The sequence below is a fragment of the Myotis nattereri genome, assembly GCF_964212035.1.
Source record: "Myotis nattereri genome assembly, chromosome: 1".
Classification (NCBI taxonomy): domain Eukaryota; kingdom Metazoa; phylum Chordata; class Mammalia; order Chiroptera; family Vespertilionidae; genus Myotis; species Myotis nattereri.
In genome coordinates, this window is record NC_138075.1 from 208,995,475 (window position 1) to 209,012,375 (window position 16,901).

At 37.7% G+C, this 16,901-nt stretch overlaps 2 protein-coding genes across 2 annotated transcripts; one reads left to right on the forward strand and one right to left on the reverse strand.

Annotated features, from left to right (window-relative positions):
* Positions 1–7,834: 7,834 nt before the first annotated feature.
* LOC308511658 (U2 snRNP-associated SURP motif-containing protein-like) lies at positions 7,835–10,923 on the reverse strand (the record flags this gene model as incomplete). The annotated part of the gene is given in 4 exon segments (XM_081081631.1): positions 7,835–8,409; positions 8,412–9,684; positions 9,688–10,691; positions 10,809–10,923. Coding segments are annotated over 4 exon segments (2,967 nt in total).
* Positions 10,924–15,910: 4,987 nt separating this feature from the next.
* On the forward strand, positions 15,911–16,630 carry LOC308511769 (large ribosomal subunit protein uL23-like; the record flags this gene model as incomplete). Its single annotated transcript, XM_081081670.1, has 2 exons — positions 15,911–16,205; positions 16,449–16,630. The coding sequence occupies 2 exons, from the start codon at positions 15,911–15,913 to the stop codon at positions 16,628–16,630; spliced, it is 477 nt and encodes a 158-aa protein (XP_080937796.1).
* Positions 16,631–16,901: the final 271 nt, after the last annotated feature.

A 16,901-nucleotide genomic window follows, 5' to 3' on the forward strand; every position in this document is an offset into this window, starting at 1 on the left:
CAGCCAATCAGTGATTCTCTCTCATTGATGATTCTACATCTCTCTCCTCCCTTCCTCTCTGAAACCAATAAAAATGTATTTAAAAAAAAGAAAAGAAAAGAAAATATGATAAAATAAATAAAATAAAAATAGCATGGGGATAGAAAAAAAGGCAGCAATGAATAAGATATGGAAAAACTAATAAGCCCTGTTTGTCATATTTGACTATGAAAAAATGTGATGCCTTCTAAAAATTCAGTTCATTCTCGGAGATTTTCTGTGACTGATTTCTAAAAGAATTTTCTTCAGTCTTTGGAGATATTCCAAAAGCGTGCCAAGCATGCTATGTAAGAATAAATGTGTAGGAGACTTCCAAATGAGGAAAAGCATCTGGATAGAGTAGGACAGGTTTGTTTGTTTCAGAAGCTTCCTCACTATATAAAAGGAATAAAGTCACAGAGTCTTCGAGCCAAGATTCACTAGATTCATTTCCTCATTTTGTTGAAGGTGAACTTGATACAATCACTTTCATAACTTCTACATTCATCTAAAATTCTAAAGGAGGCATAAGTAAGAGCCTCAGTGGAGACAAAAAGTATCCCATATTTTTCTGTCTTACAATCTCCAAATTCAGAAGGGAGGGGTGGGAGTGTAAATAAATCTTTCAAACATAAGAAATATATATTTTACATTTAAAAGATTAGCTACAGGAAATAATTGGTTGCTAAGTTGTAGAAATCACAGTAGATGTTTTTGCAAGAGGTTGGCACATTCTCTCCCCCCAAAAACAGCTATAAAACTACTAGATAAATTGTTTAAAAACAAACATTTTGGAGCTCTAGAAATCAGTGAATGGCAATGAGCTTAAACAATATCTTTTCAGTAGTAGTCAGTGCTTAATGTTTTAGGTATTCCTTTTGGTGAGCATTATTTGAATAATTAAAAGAACACCATGAATTAATTAAAATTTGAAGTTCCTACTCAACATTTTTAAAATCAATTAACATGTAAGAAAAAATTTCATAACACTGACATTTACCAAATCAGAGTGATTACAAAATAGCAACTACAACACATGTTTACTCTACAACGGGTAAGATTATGATTTTTTTGTATCAGATAGGTAGAGGATAATTTTTTTTCTCCACATAATAGCTGGAAATGAATACATAAACACAGTTAATGAAAAACTAGAACTTAATAACACATTTATTTTTCAGAGAGACAGCCTACAATTTTTCCAGAATCTAAGATAGCGTTCCTTTTATCTAAGCTAGAATTCAAGATTAGAGAATTTTTTGCACTTGCCAAAAAAGCACTCCAATTTTGCCATATTTGATATCCTTTTTGTTCCCCGAAAGTTGTCTACTAACTTAAAGTCATTTTGGGTCATGGAGGAAATTCAAGCTCTCAATTGAATGACAACTCTCAGTTACCTTTTAGGTTTTCTAAATAAATAGAGCAGGTGGAAAAGGGAAAAGCTGAACAAATTTCTTCTTTGTACAGTACTGCTAGAATGATAAGAAAAATAGGGGACAGACTATGTATTTTCAAAAAATAGCATTTCTGCCAATGAGTTTGAGGAAAATGTGCTTATTTTCTTCTTTAAAAAATATACATTTAAATATATTGGGGATTAATGTAAATATCCACAGTCATTCTGTTCCCAAATAACACTGAGGTTGGGGCAAGGGCAGAGAATTGTTTCTGAGTTTAAAAGCGCCCCCATGTGGAAATAAGTAGTCATTACTATCTTTCACAATTTTGCTCTATTTGCTTACTTCATACCTGGTACCTGGAGATTTATGAAGATTTCTAATGAAAGCTGACCAGTGAATTACTTCAACAAAGTAATTATAATTTATCATCCCCTCAGTTGTATCTGATGGCACCACTGATACTGCGTCCTAGAGCAAATTAAGCCTGGAACATCACTGGAGGAAAAGGTAATAAAACTAAAGCTAGCCTCCTTTGGGCATTTCACAAGAAGAAGGCAGGGGTCTTTGAAAAAGACAATCATGCTGAGAAAACAGAAGGCAGCAGGAAAAGAAGACCAAATAAGAGAGGGAGTGACTCCATGAAAGAAGCCATAGCCCGAGTCTGCAGGAGCTGAGCAGGGCTTCTGAGCAAGGACACTGTGGACACCACTCAGTCACAGGGTCGTCAGGAGTCGAGCCGGCAGGTGAACACACACCACTGAGAGACGCAAGCTGAATGCCAACAGTGTGATTTTGCGAATCGCCATAACCCTAGTGCTTAGCATAGTGCCGAGCACAAAGTGGAAGGCACATAAATATTTTTACATGAACTAAACAATGATTATATACATTCACATAAGCCAAAAATCTAAAGGCAGCATTTGTTCTTCTCTTATTCACACTTCATATCCAGTAACCCAGTGCCATTGACTGTCCTCCTGAAGCTTCACTGAAGCCAGACCCACTCCATTTTGCTGCCCAGGTTTAAGCCCACCTAGCCCCTAAACCACAGCCACCTCCTGAATTGACTACTAATTTTTTTTATTTTTCTCACAGTATAACCCCAATTCCTGTGTCTGACTGGTTAAGTGATGGTATTTCACTAAAGATCATTTAGAATGGCAGTGTTCACATGATGAAGGTTTTATTCTAAAAAAGTTTCATAGCTCTGTGGGCTTCTAAAACAAAACGGGATACAATATCCTGTTTTCCAATGGTCAGCCATTTCAGTCGGTTATAAAATACGTCATGTGTAGTACTCTGGAAATATCCCGCCCAAATAGATCTGACATAAAAGGGGTGAAAATTATCAAGTCAGCTTCTTAGATCTCTTGAAATTAATTGGTTTATAGAGATTAAATAGGGGCTTATATACATTTAAGATTTGATAACTGAAAATTTTCCAAAGGAAAAAATAACTTTAATGCTTTGAATATGCTCATTATTTAAGGGGAAACATATATGTGCTGTAAAAGTGACGGGCTTTTGATTTGAATTAGTTTAATGGCTTTACAAGGTTTCAAAATAAGGGCTGTGAAGATATTCATTGCTTTTAAGTTATTTAATACATTTCAGTAATTAGTATACATGTCTAACAAGAGAGTGATTAATACATTTAATCAAGGTAAATTCTTTGAAATTATACTGGCTGGATAATATGCTTTCTCTCTGTCTTTATCAGAATGTAAAAATAATGCAATGTTAAAACAATACTAGGAAATACTCCAATTTATCCAAGACTTTACTTAATTTATTTATAGAAAGCCTAACTAATTGAAACTTTCAAAGCTTTCTATTCTGGTTTACTGGTTAGATAAACTGGCACTTGTGTCACTTACATTTCCAATTATAAAAATGAGAATATGTTCAACCAGACTGATTTACTAGTATTACAACCAAAGTTTTTACTAAACAGACTGATCTTACAGTTTCAGATAGTGCTATAAATTATGTGAACCTAGGGAGTGAGCCTACTCAAATCATTCGTATAAGTTCTAAAAAGTAATTTTTTTAATGGAACTTTTTAATACCAACAGTGACTGTATTGTTTTTTAAAGAATGACTAATTTACTTTCTAAGGCCTCCAACTGACTTTACTTGAAAGCTATGAATAAATAATTTTTTATTTACAAAAAAAAATAAAAAAATTCCTATGGAAATCATTCTAAATCAGAGAGAACAAAAATATAGAGTTGCCATATAGTATTATATTCTTGCACATATGTATATATCTGCATATATATTTACATATACAGTGAGTGGCCAGATTATTATGACCATCCAGATTATTATGATCACCCCATCAGTACTTCATTGACACTTCCAAAAATACTGAATATTGAAAACTTCCTAAGCAAATACTCTCAAGGTTTTATTATTATTATTATTTCCATAACTAATTCACTTCATTGTATTGATTGGGTGGTAATAATAATCTGGCCGATCATAATAATCTGGCCACTCAGTGTATGTGCATTTATATTTTATAAAGGTTAAGTCAAATTGTTAACATTAATTTTATATATACACTAGAGGCCCGGTGCACAAATTCATGCACCAGTGGGGTCCCTCGTTCTGGCCTGCAGGGATCAGGCTGAAACCAGCTCTCTGACATACCCCGAGGAGTCCCGAATTGCAAGAATGCGCAGGCCAGGCCAAGGGACCCCACTGGTGCATGACAGGGGCCAGGGAGGAACCGCAGGAGGACTCCAGGGTGTGTCAGCCCATCTCGCCCTGTCCCGATCAGCTGAACACCAACAGCAAGCTAACCTACCAGTCAGAGCATCTGCCCCCTGGTGGTCAGTGTGCATCATAGCGACTGGTCGAATGGTTGAATGAACGATTGGACACTTAGCATATTAGGCTTTTATCATATAGGATTGCCTTATATGGGAATGTTTAATTATATTTTAAGGCAAAAAATTAAAATTTTACAATATGATTGTTTTATCTTTAAATCCATCATACCATACCAAAAAGTTAAAAAAAAAAAAAAAGAGTCATACATAAAAGAAAGGAGAGAATTGATAGGTAAACAAAAATTGTGACCTTACTAGTAGATTATAAAGTTAGCTTTTCCTTTGAGGGGGAAAAAAAAAGAATTATTATTTAGCATCTTCAGATTTTACTCAGATAATCATAGCTTATTTTTCCCTTGCTTATATAGACTTTTAATTCTCATGAGTCTACTTTTGTGCTTTCATGCTGTCTTTTACCATGCTCCTGGTTTATTTTAAATAGAGCAAGAAGAATTCTTTACTCCGAAGAAAACTAGAATTTTCAATGTATATTATGTTAATCTTTGCATATTTTAAATATATTACTCTGACTAATGAAGGAGCCAACACACCAAATATTTTTTGACCAATGCTTTTTAATAATGCCTTTCCTAATTTTGACCCCAGACTCAGAAAAATAAAATTATTTTATCTTTTAAACTATTATTGGAGTTTCTTGGGAGGCAACGGAGTAACCACAAAGATTAGTTCTTATAAAAGGAGGGGAAAAGCAGTTTGTGAGACATACTTGAGATTTGATTTATTATTTTGTTAACTTAAAGCAATTTGCAATCTCTTTTGGTTATCAAATACAGGATATTTGAAAACAATATCTGAATTGAAAGAGGGGTCAGCCTTCCAAAGTTAATGAGATTATTGATTTGAAAACTGGGCCCCATACACACAGGGAAATGAAAGGCCAAAGAAAGAGGCAGAACACTCCAGGTGGTAGGTGACCAGTTTAATAAGTACGTGAACTTGCATAGAAGGGTTGTCTAGGTGGCTACATGACTGGTGGATCCACACCCACCTGCCAGAATCTTAATCGTTTATACAGAGGCCTTACCTGGGTACAGTCATGTATTCAGTCCAAATCATCTCAGCAACACATTGCTCTCTCAAGGCTGCGTCCTTGAAACAGCTCCTGCTGTGCGAGCAATGGGCATAACGTCCATACCAAGGACAGGGGAGGGGAGAGGAGATTCCGATTGCCTGGGCCCTGCTTATAGGTCAACCAGGGTCACATCCTCTCAACAGATATGTAAAAAATGTGTCATTAATGTATACATATTTAAACGGTGTCCCAAAATTCACACAAGAAGTAATTTTGATAGAAAACTCAAGTTTATAATTTAAAATTGTAAATTTTTTATTGATTCATAAAGTATACAGTATAGGGTTATGTACGGAATAGCATATCAGGTAAATGGCCTCCACGGCTTTGCTGGCACATACACACTCTTTTGTTATTGCCTGAGCAGCTGCATTTTCTAAGAAGAATGGTCTGATGATGCCTCCAGCCCAAAATCCACACCAAGCAGTGACACGTTGTGGATGCATTTGTTTCGCAAAAATCACTCATGGATTTTCTGAACCCCAAATGCAACAATTTTGTCGATTAACCAAGCCATCAAGATGAAAATGAGCCTCATCGAAATTCAGCCACATTTATGCAAAACGGTCATGGAAAATTTCAACAAAAGAGTGCATATGTGCCAGCAAAGCTGTGGAGGCCATTTACACAATATGCTATTCCATACATAACCCTATACTGCATACTTTGTGAATCAATAAAAAAAATTACAATTTTTAATTATAAACCTGTGTTTTCTATCAAAATTACTTCTTGCGTGAATTTTGGGACACCCTTTATATAGTTTTCAGACCTAAAAGAATATTCATGCTCACATACGAAGACTGATACTATGTCTGTAATTTGACTTTGAAAATGATTTTGTTTCTACATTTAATTGACATAATAGCAGCCTGTTTTATACTAGGAAAGAAAAGAGGCACTAGCACTTAGAATCTTGGGCAAGGTGCTGAATCAGGGACTTACCTGATACAAACACTCTAACATTCCAGGCTTCCTAAGCCTTTGGAAACCTTCCTCTAAAGCAGGGGTGGGGAACCTTTTTTCTGCCAAGGGCCATTTGGATATTTGTAACATTATTCACTTAATATAAACTTATGTTGCTATGAAAAAAGCTCCTAGGTTTATTGAAGTTTGAATCCTACCTGTGATTGCCTGGGCATGACCAAACCAAAAAAATTTGTGGGCTTATGTGGCCCATGGGTTATATGTTCCCCACCCCTACTCTAAAGTATAGCTGGCATTTCAATTTCCTTTAGCACAGTGGTCGGCAAACTGCAGCTCATGAGCCACATGCAGCTCTTTGGCCCCTTGAGTGTGGCTTTTCCACAAAATACCACATGCGGGCGTGCATGTACAGTGCGTGTTGGGGTCCAACCCCAGTAGGTCCAGTGGTTCCCAAAGGTGTGGACGGAGTCAGCAAAGAAGGAATGACACGGAGACAGTGTTCAGTTGATCAGCAGCCTAGCCAGGTTCTCTAGCCAGGATCTCCAGCCAAGTTCTGTGTTTTATTGTCTTGTTACATCTGTATTTATACCAGTTGGTTTTAATCCTATCAATTTCTATTCCAAAGGTTAGGGCGTTTCTTATCTCCATTCCAGGGAGTAAAGATTATGTAGCTTAAGCATAATTGTTCATAGTTAAAGTGATTAACTACCCGCCTGGCACTTAGTTAAGGGGTTTTATTCCCTCCCTAACTTCAGGGAAAAATCCCTACCTGGGGAAACAACCTTTCTCAGAGAGGTGACCTTGGTTAAAACACACAGCGCCAAGAAGGGGAGTAAACATATTAAGAACAGTATGCCATATATGCCAGGTCCCTTGAAACATATGCTGTGCAGATGTTTCTTTCCTGCAGCGACTGTGTCAAGCAGCAAGGATGGACTGGCTTCTGGCAAATTCCCCCTTTTTTATTTTTTAAATGATAGCGCGTGTAAATCAGCAGCCACCTCTCGGATTGCATTGTTTAAGACTCAGAAGGAAACTGGGAAAAGACAAATAATTATTAAAGTTATGAATAAAAATAGGCCTGTGCTTAAAAGCATGGGGATAATGCTTTGTTTAAAGATGTGTCCTTGTAAGGGCTTCTTCAAGAGCATTAACCTTGACTTCTAATTTTTTTTTTTCTGTTCAGATTTTATTTGAAATCTAATTCAAATTGCCAAAGCTACAAAATGGGGGAAGACATCTGTATTAGTTTTGCTAGGTCACAGCATTCTAAAACAAAATACTACAGCCAGCAGATCCATTATACACATTTCTGATGAAATTCATTACCACAATAATTTCATATTGAAAAACAGCCACAACAAAAGTAATTTACACAATATAAAACAATGACAGGTCTACAGATGCAGTTACTCATGAGTTTACACATGCTTCACAAATAAATAAAAATTCCAGGAATGCTCTTTCATTTGATTTTTTTAAAAAAAAAAACAAACAGACTGTTCAGGCACAAAACAAAATTGCATTTCCAATAAGTGACAGCATCTTAAAAATGTATGTCAATATTTGTTTTTCTTTAACTTTTTATGGGACCCGTGTGGAGATCGGGACTGGGATCTGGATTTCTTCCCTGGATTTTTAGGGAATCTAGACCATGATCGCCTAGACCTTTTAGGTGTTCTTGAACCAGATGGTGATCTTTTGGCCTTTTTGCTAACATCTCGAGGAGAATCTTTGTGAGATGACCTGGACCATGAACTCTCTTTATGCGATCTTTCTGAATGCTCTGATCTCTCCGACGTTGGTGATGGGGACTTCACTCGTCTACCACTGCTACTGTGAGATGGGCTAGGGGACATACTGTGTCGCCTTTTCCTTTCTTTCCTTGTTGGAGTACACTCATCTTTTTCCTTCTTGTCTTTGGATCGAGATTCCAATTTTTCTTTATCCTTCTTATCTCTTTCTTGTTCTCTTTCTAATTCTTTCTCTTTCTCTCCTTGAAGAAGTTTAGCTCTGTAGTGTTCTACTTGCTCCTGAAAGCTCTGGCCTGGTTTTATAGGTCGTTTTCCAGATTCCAGTTCATCCTGAAACTTCATAACTTTGAGCTCAATTTCACGAAGTTTGGCTCGTTTTCCTCACTCATTTCAGAGTACTTAGAGAACTTGGACTCGGTCATTTCTTCCTTGATTGGATTAGAATATAAACGATGTTTTTCAGATTTGGAACTTTGAGTATCTTCTTCATCTTCACTTTCTTCTTCTTGATTTTGATTTTCTTCTTTTTCTGATTCTTCATGCTGGTCAAATAACTCCCATTTAGAAGTTGTTACAGCCTGTGCTTCCAATTCAGATTCATCTACAGCTTCCCATTTTGATGGAGCAACTTTAAATATAGGCTCATTCTTCTTTGAGTCTTCAGTGGCATCCAGTAAAGGCACTCCATCAAGATCATCATCAAAACTCTTTGTAGGGACTCCATCAAGATCATCAATGGGAGTAGAATCAATAGGAATTCCATCCACATCTTTCAAAGGTGCACCATCAAGCTCTTCTTCAATAGGGACACCGTCAAGGTCATCTGGTACGTCCTCTGTTCCCTTTTCTTCAATAATATTTACAAGTCCTAAGAAAATATTTTTCAATTTGATCAAAAATGGTTCTGGATAAATTGCCCAATCTTTCCATGCTCTGAAGCAGGTCATTACCCGTTGCTTAAAGTTTTCAGACTGTAAATGGCCTTGAATTGTATGACAGGTAGCATTGAGGTCTGAAAATATCTGACATAACTTTGTTTCAAAAATTTTTCTATAATATGAAGCATTGGCAACTTTTGCTGAAGAATTGTACAAAACATCAGAAACCAAATACAATCTGACAATCTTTTTGGGAAGGGGCGTCTTTAGGATCGACAATGACTCAGTAATGCAATCCACTATTTCTTCAGCAGCTTCAGCATTATTAAGACAGAAAACCATTGCATCTCCAATATCATTTTTCCTTGGAGTTAACTGTTGCAGGATTTCTTCTAATTTGTCCCTCTGTTCTTCCTTAAATGCTCCTTTTTTATTAGACTCCTCTACAAAAGCTTCTGTTTCTTGCTTTTCTGACATCCCATGCAGGTATGAATTTAATGGTGGTGGCCTCCAAAAAGATCCATTTTTGAACATACGAAAATCTTCCGTCCGCCACTTAGTTGGAGAATCTCCCTGCAGGAGAGAATAAAGCTTCCACCTATAGTAAACATGGGCTGGTGTCTGGTTTTCAAATAAGAATCTGAACACGGGATTGTTGATTTCTCTGTTCATAATCATAGCTTCGAACATTGGCCCTTCACGTACAACAAACTCTATCATTCGATGTATCAGGGCGAGCAAATTCCTTTCTGTTGGGATAACCACTTTGACTATGGCTTACGACAGAGTCTTCTCAAAATCCTCCTTGTTTGTAGGTGGTGGTAACGTGGGAGCATTGGGGGTTTTTAACCGCTCTCTCGGCTGGGCATTAAAAGGCAATCCTGATGGAGGTGGGGGAAGCATATGTTCCATCATAGACGGCGGAATGTATATTGGATGTGGAGGAATAGGCATAGCTTTACCCCAACCTAACTTGATTTCAAAAGACATAATCATCTTTCCATTTAAATTTTTTAAAGCTCTTTCAGCATCTCTTCTATTCATAAAGGCCACAAAGCCACAATTTCTCTCCCTTGCTCTTTCTTCATCAGTTCTAGGCCACATAATTTTCACACTGGCTAATGGCCCAAATCTTCCAAATTCTTGGCACAGCATTTCTTCATTCATCTGTGGATTAATGTTTCCAAGGTATAAATTAGTAGTGCTTGGATCTCCCACATCATGTGACCCAGGCGCATAATCATCAAGAACAGATGATCTATTTCTTCTTGAAGGCGCATCCATGGAACGCCGCTGACCATCAGAACCTGACTGAGGAGGCTCAAAGCGACTTAACCTGCCTTTTGTTTTATGTCTCTCATCATGCTCTTCTTGAATTTGTTTCGATTCTTCTTTGAAGAGTTCCAAATTGCTTTTTTTCTTTTCTTTCTCCCCTTTCTTCAGTGGAGGTTTTTTGGTTTCTATCACAAGAAGAGAGGGTGGTCTTTCATTAGATGACTGATTTGGAGGGTTTTCTTGATCTGCAAATCTTGAAGATGGCTTAGAGATTTTGCCTCTTTTTTCATCTGTTTCATGTTCTTCTTTAGCTGCATTCACAACACCTCCGTGCACAAATGTCTTCACTTTATTACCATCACTTCCTTCAAAAGCAGCAAGAAATTCCTCATAAATCTCAGCAGCAGCCTTTTCATCCTCCTTTTTCTTCAATTCTTCTTGCTCCTTCTTACTTAAAGTTCGCTTAGCTGTACTCATTTCTCCAATACGGAATGCTTTAAGTTTGTTTTCTAGAAGAGGGTTTGAAGTATTCTGGTGAGGAGAATCACAAAGGCTTTCACGGGCACTTTCACTCCTATAATTATGTTTTCTTGGGCTCTTAGGTCATGTTCGACTTGGCATATCACTTCCTGAGGGTCCAGATGCATCCATATGTGCATCTGAAGATCCAGATGAATGAACATCTGATGATCTTGTCTTTGAACTGGCCTTCTGAGAGCCACCTGGTGTTTTGTCCGCCATCTTGAGCTTTGCTCCTCCTTCCGGCTTCTAATTTTTTGTCTATTATTTCTTGGGTACCTAGGGGTCCCTGTTAGGGTGCCAGATGTTGGGGTCCAGCCCCATCAGGTCCAGGGGTTCCCAAAGGTGTGGACGGAGTCGGCGAAGAAGGAATGACACAGAGATAGTGTTCAGTTGATCAGCAGCCTAGCCAGGATCTCCAGCCAAGTTCTGTGTTTTATTGTCTTGTTACATCTGTATTTATGCCAGTTGGTTTTAATCCTATCAATTTCTATTCCAAAGGTTAGGGCGTTTCTTATCTCCATTCCAGGGAGTAAAGATTATGTAGCTTAAGCGTGATTGTTTGTAGTTAAAGTGATTAACTACCCGCCTGGCACTTAGTTAAGGGGTTTTATTCCCTCCCTAACTTCAGGGAAAAATCCCTACCTGGGGAAACAACCCTTCTCTGAGAGGTGACCTTGGTTAAAACACATAGCGCCAAGAAGGGGAGCAAACATATTAAGAACAGTATGCCATATACGCCAGGTCCCTTGAAACATATGCTGTGCAGATGTTTCTTCCCTGCAGCGACTGTGTCAAGCAGCAAGGATGGACCAGCTTCTGACAAGTGCGATTGAAACTTTGTGGGCCATGCGCAGAAGTCGGTTTTCGGCCTGGGCGAGTCTATTCTGAAGAAGTGGCGTTAGAAGAAGTGGTGGGTGTCAGTCGGTCGGGCGACAGGAGACACGGCGCAGATGGGCCACGGGATACACAGCCCGGGGGAGGCGCGAGCGATTCATGCATGAGTTGCGTGAGCCCATCAGTTAGCAGTCTCACTATGCAGTGGTTAGTGCTAGTCGCGTCTGCAAATTGCACGCGGTGACAAAAGTACCTACTCGAAGCATAAAGTTACCTGTATTTTTCCAACCAGCTGCAAATCCTACAGGTATTTTTGTCATCAATTTAAGAATTGTAATTATTTTGTGTTGGTGGCTTTATTATTATAAAATGAAACATTTTTTATGTGCCCTGTTTGACATGGCTACAAAGAAGAAGCAAAGAAAAATGGAAGATGAAAACCGTGAATTTAAAGTTGAATGGATCGAGACTTTCGCATTTATTCAAAACTTAAATGGCCTTCCGACCTGTCTTATTTGTGAGGAAAAATTGGTGCATAACAAGAAATCAAAATTGGAGAGACACTTTACAACTAAACACATGTCATTTAGTACTAAATATCCTGTCGGTGATGCAAGGAAGAAAGCAGTTGAGGAACTTCAGAAGCGTCAAGAAAAATCAACTTCTGTATTTAATTACTGGGTGCAATCTTCCAACAATGTTAATATTGCAAGTTTTGTGGTTAGTCAAGAGATTGCTAAGAGAGGAAAACCATATACAGACGGCGAATACATAAAAAGTTGTTTCATAAATGCATCCGAAGAGCTATTTCGGGATTTTAAGAACAAAGCAAATATTCTAAAAAAAATTAAAGAGTTACTATTGTCTGCTAAAACAGTGAAAGATAGAACAGTCAAAATGTCTTCGAATATAACCAACCAGCAAGTCGAAGATCTTAAATTGGTTTCAGCTTTATCAATAGCAGTTGACGAGTCTTGTGACATAAATGATACAGCGCAAGTTTCACTTTCTGTACGATTTATTTCATCTACAGGTCCTAAAGAAGAACTTTTAGGATTATTGCCACTCAAAGGTCAAACACGTGGAGAGGATATAGCAAATGCTGTAATTGAGTGCATTGAAAAACATATTTCACTCGATAAAATTGTCTCAATTTCAACAGACGGGTCAAAAAGTATGACCAGCATAAGAAACGGGTTTGTTGCTATTTTGAAAGAAAAAATAAATCACGAGATACTTACCGTTGCATCATTCATCAAGAAGTGCTTTGTGCACAGACATTTCCAGAAGAAATTTGCAAAGTTATGGAATTGGTGATTAAGATTATCAACTCCATTATAGCTAAAGCTCTTAATCATCGCCAATTTAAAGAATTTTTAGTTGAAATGGAGAGTGAGTACGCAGATCTTCTGCTGCATAACAAGGTATGTTGGTTATCAAGAGGAAACGTTGCGCTTCCTTATTAACAGAAATTAAAGCATTTCTCCTTGAGAAGGGTGTTCATTATCCAGAACTAATGAACGATCAGTGGATCCAAAAATTTTATTTCATGGTAGACGCTACGTCTCATCTAAATCAGCTTAATCATAAACTACAGGGGAAAGGAAACACAGTTTTTTTCAATGTTAGAAGTTATTTCATCGAAAACAAATTATCTCTTTTTGCTCAAGATTTTGAAAGAGAAACTTTGATTCACTTTCCAAGCCTGTTGAAACATCCCCAAGAAAATAATTCTGATATTGACATTTGCTATTTCAAAACAACACTTTTAAATATGAGGGAAGCTTTTCTCAACAGGTTTCAGGAATTCAGAAACAGCAAAGCGACATTAGCCTTTGTTAAAAAACCTCTCAATGCTACCGTAACAGAATTAAATTTTTCTCCCTTTAATATTGACATTGGCAACTTTGAAATGCAATTGCTGGATTTAAAGAACAAAGAACTGTGGAGCTCGAAATGTGAACGTCTTTGTGCTGATATAGAAATATTGGAGAAAAACAAATGTGAACTTAGTTCACAGCACAAGCGGTCTGCTTTGAAAGACCTGGAGAAGAAGATATGTTGATTTTTAACACCTGGAATAGTATTCCTGACTCATATAATCAACTGAAAAAACTAGCATTTGCTGTTCTTTCCTTATTCAGGTCTACGTATTTATGCGAACAACCATTTCAGGCAGGAACCTTATCAAGAGTAAATTGAGAAGTCGTCTTATTGATGAGAACCTGGAATCGTGCCTAAAGTTAAAAACAACAACATACAAACCTGACTTACCCAAACTTTCCAAGGAGATGCAAGGTCATTGTTCACATTAGTGTTTGTCAGTCATTGCCATGATTTAATTTTATGACTATTGTAAGGTAAATTGTAAGGAATTTAATTCAATCAATAAATAATATTGTTATTAAGTATGATATCAAGTTTTTTTCAACGTACCTATAGTTTAACAAAGACTTAAAACTTTAAGTAAAGTTTATTAAGTTAATTTTAGGGAACGTTGTGGAGTGAAAGAAGATGTAGTGTCGAGGATTGAGAAAGGTATGTTGAGATGGTTTGGACATATAGAGAGGATGAACGAAAGGAGATAGACGAAACAAGTATACAAGATGAGTGTGGATGGGAGAGTTGGAAGGGGTCGACCTCAGCGAACGTACCTCAATCAGATTGAGGACGTTTTGAGCAAAGGCCAGCTTAGGAGTACCCTAATTAAGTTAATAACAATGTACCTATCTATATAGTTTAAGTTTAAAAAATTTGGCTCTCAAAAGAAATTTCAATCGTACTATTGATATTTGGCTCTGTTGACTAATGAGTTTGCCTATCACTGCTTTAGTATAAGCTGTTCTCTAGTCCACATTTCAGTCAATGGACCAAATGTTTAAAGCCTATTCCATCCGCTGAAACTAAAACTTGAATCCAGAATCTCTCATACTTGACCCCATATAAATAAAATTATCCTGCTCCAACAACATATTCTTCCACAATTATCCCAAACCTTTAAGATCCATTCTCACTCACATGACCACTATTTCTGTTGCTATAAATTGGACCCGAAAAGAATAATAATCCAGTTCTTTCAGTGTATAGTGAACCTCCTCTTGGGTTAAAATCTCTACCTCAACTTTTGGGGCCTTCTGTGAACTGAATCCAATCATAGGTTTAGAATCCAACGCGATATTAAACAGTACTTCCTTCGGAGAGTAAGTAGGGCCTTGTCAGACAACTGCTTCAGGGAGGCCATTGTGGTTTTTTTAGGCAAAGATGAAAGAACTGCTTTTCCTTGGGGGGGCGGGGGGGAAGACTTGGCAGAATTTAGGGGTTCAATATTCCCCAGCTTTATCAGGAGCTTCCTATATGACCCCATTCTAATTTTAAGGAACTCATTCCTTCCCAATAAATGCCCTCAGTTTAATAGCACCCTGAGAGGGAATTCAATTTGCATTTAATTTAGTCAACCACAATATGCGACTCTGGGTTTGGTTCTCAGAAAGCATAGCCCTGAAACTAGGGTAGAGTAGAGTTTTTTTCAGGGAAGATGTTGAAGTTTTAAAGTGATTTATGCAGGGCTCATGCTGGGAATTTCAAGCCTAGAATTCATTCTTTTTTTTTTTTCCATTTGTTCCAGCACAGGTAGGACAACCAGTGAATCCCATTATACTAATTAGTTTGACTAAAATATCCTAACATAGCAAATACATGGTTACCCAGAACCTCACCTTCTATAGGTATTTGATAGGGAGTATTCAGTGGTAATATTTTGCATGCCTCTGTTGTCACATCAAACCATGGACCATCAGTGCTGTCTTTACTAAGAGCAGTAGAGTCATTGGTAACTTTAAATCTATCAACTAGAGAATCAATTCCAGAAAACCCAGAACCAATTCAGAAAATTCATCCTTCAGATTCTGTTCCTCTCGCCTCACCAAAATTTGTATCAGTTAGGACTCACAGTAAGAGGTGTGAAATACTAAATATATTGTAAGAAGTGCGTTCATGTAGTTGTCAGGTCTGATAAAGCAAGTCCAAAATCTGTTGGACATGATGTTAGAAAGGGCAACCTGGAATTCTTAGGCACATGCTGAAGCTGCAGTCTGCAGGTAGAGCTGCTTCTACTTCAGGGAGGCCTCAGCTCTGCTCTTAAGGCCTTTCAACAGAATGAATCTAACCCATAATCTTCTTTAAATTAAACTGATTATGGACTTTAATCAGATCTACAGAATACCTTCAAGCAACACCTAGATTAGCATTTGATGGATAACTCGGGACTATAGCCTAGCCAAGTTGGCACATCAAAAGATTACCATATGCTTCTGTATTTTTAAAGATAGAGCAGGTACTATTTTTGTAATTAAAAATCATAAACATGACGAATATGGTGCCAAAAGCTAAGAAGGAAGCCCCTGCCCCTCCCAAAGCTGAAGCCAAAGCAAAAGCTTTGAAGGCAAAGAAAGCAGTGTTGAAAGGCATCCACAGCCACACACACACACAAAAAAAATTCCACAGGTCACCCACCTTCCGACAGCCAAAGACACCGAGGCTCCGGAGGCAGCCTAAACATCCTCAGATGAAAACACCCAGGAGAAACAAGCTTGACCACTATGCCGTCATCAACTTCCCCCTGACTACCAAGTTAGCCGTGGAGAAGATAGAAGGCAACAGCACACTAGATCAGTGATGGCGAACCTATGGCACGCGTGTCAGAGGTGACACACGAACTCATTTTTTTGGTTGATTTTTCTTTGTTAAATGGCATTTAAATGTACAAAATAAATATCAAAAATATAAGTCTTTGTTTTACTATGGTTGCAAATATCTAAAAAATTCTATATGTGACACGGCACCAGAGTTAAGTTAGGGTTTTTCAAAATACTGACACGCCGAGCTCAAAAGGTTCGCCATCACTGCCCTAGTGTTCATTGTGGACGTCAAGGCCAACAAGCACCAGATCAAACAGGCTGTGAAGAAGCTCTACGACATTGATGCAGCCAAGGTCAACACCCTGATCAGGCCTGATGGAGAGAAGAAGGCATATGTTCGACTGGCTCCCCACTATGATGCTTTGGATGTTGCTAACAAAATTGGGACCGTCTAAACTGAGTCCAGCTGCCTAATTCTAAATATAAAAATGTTACACTGGAAAAACATAAAAATAAAAACCATAAATATATGATTGAAAATTTTTCTATTTAAATGATAGCAGATATGTTAGACTGAAGGTTTTTTTTCTTCTTTGTACTTAGGCAACAACATAATTGAATCTCTTTTCCTCCTTTCTTTCATACTTGGCCCATCCTCCCTGCATTTGAGCTATCCAAGACTAATGATGCAATACATGTAAAAGTTCTTGGATGGTAATTCCAAGT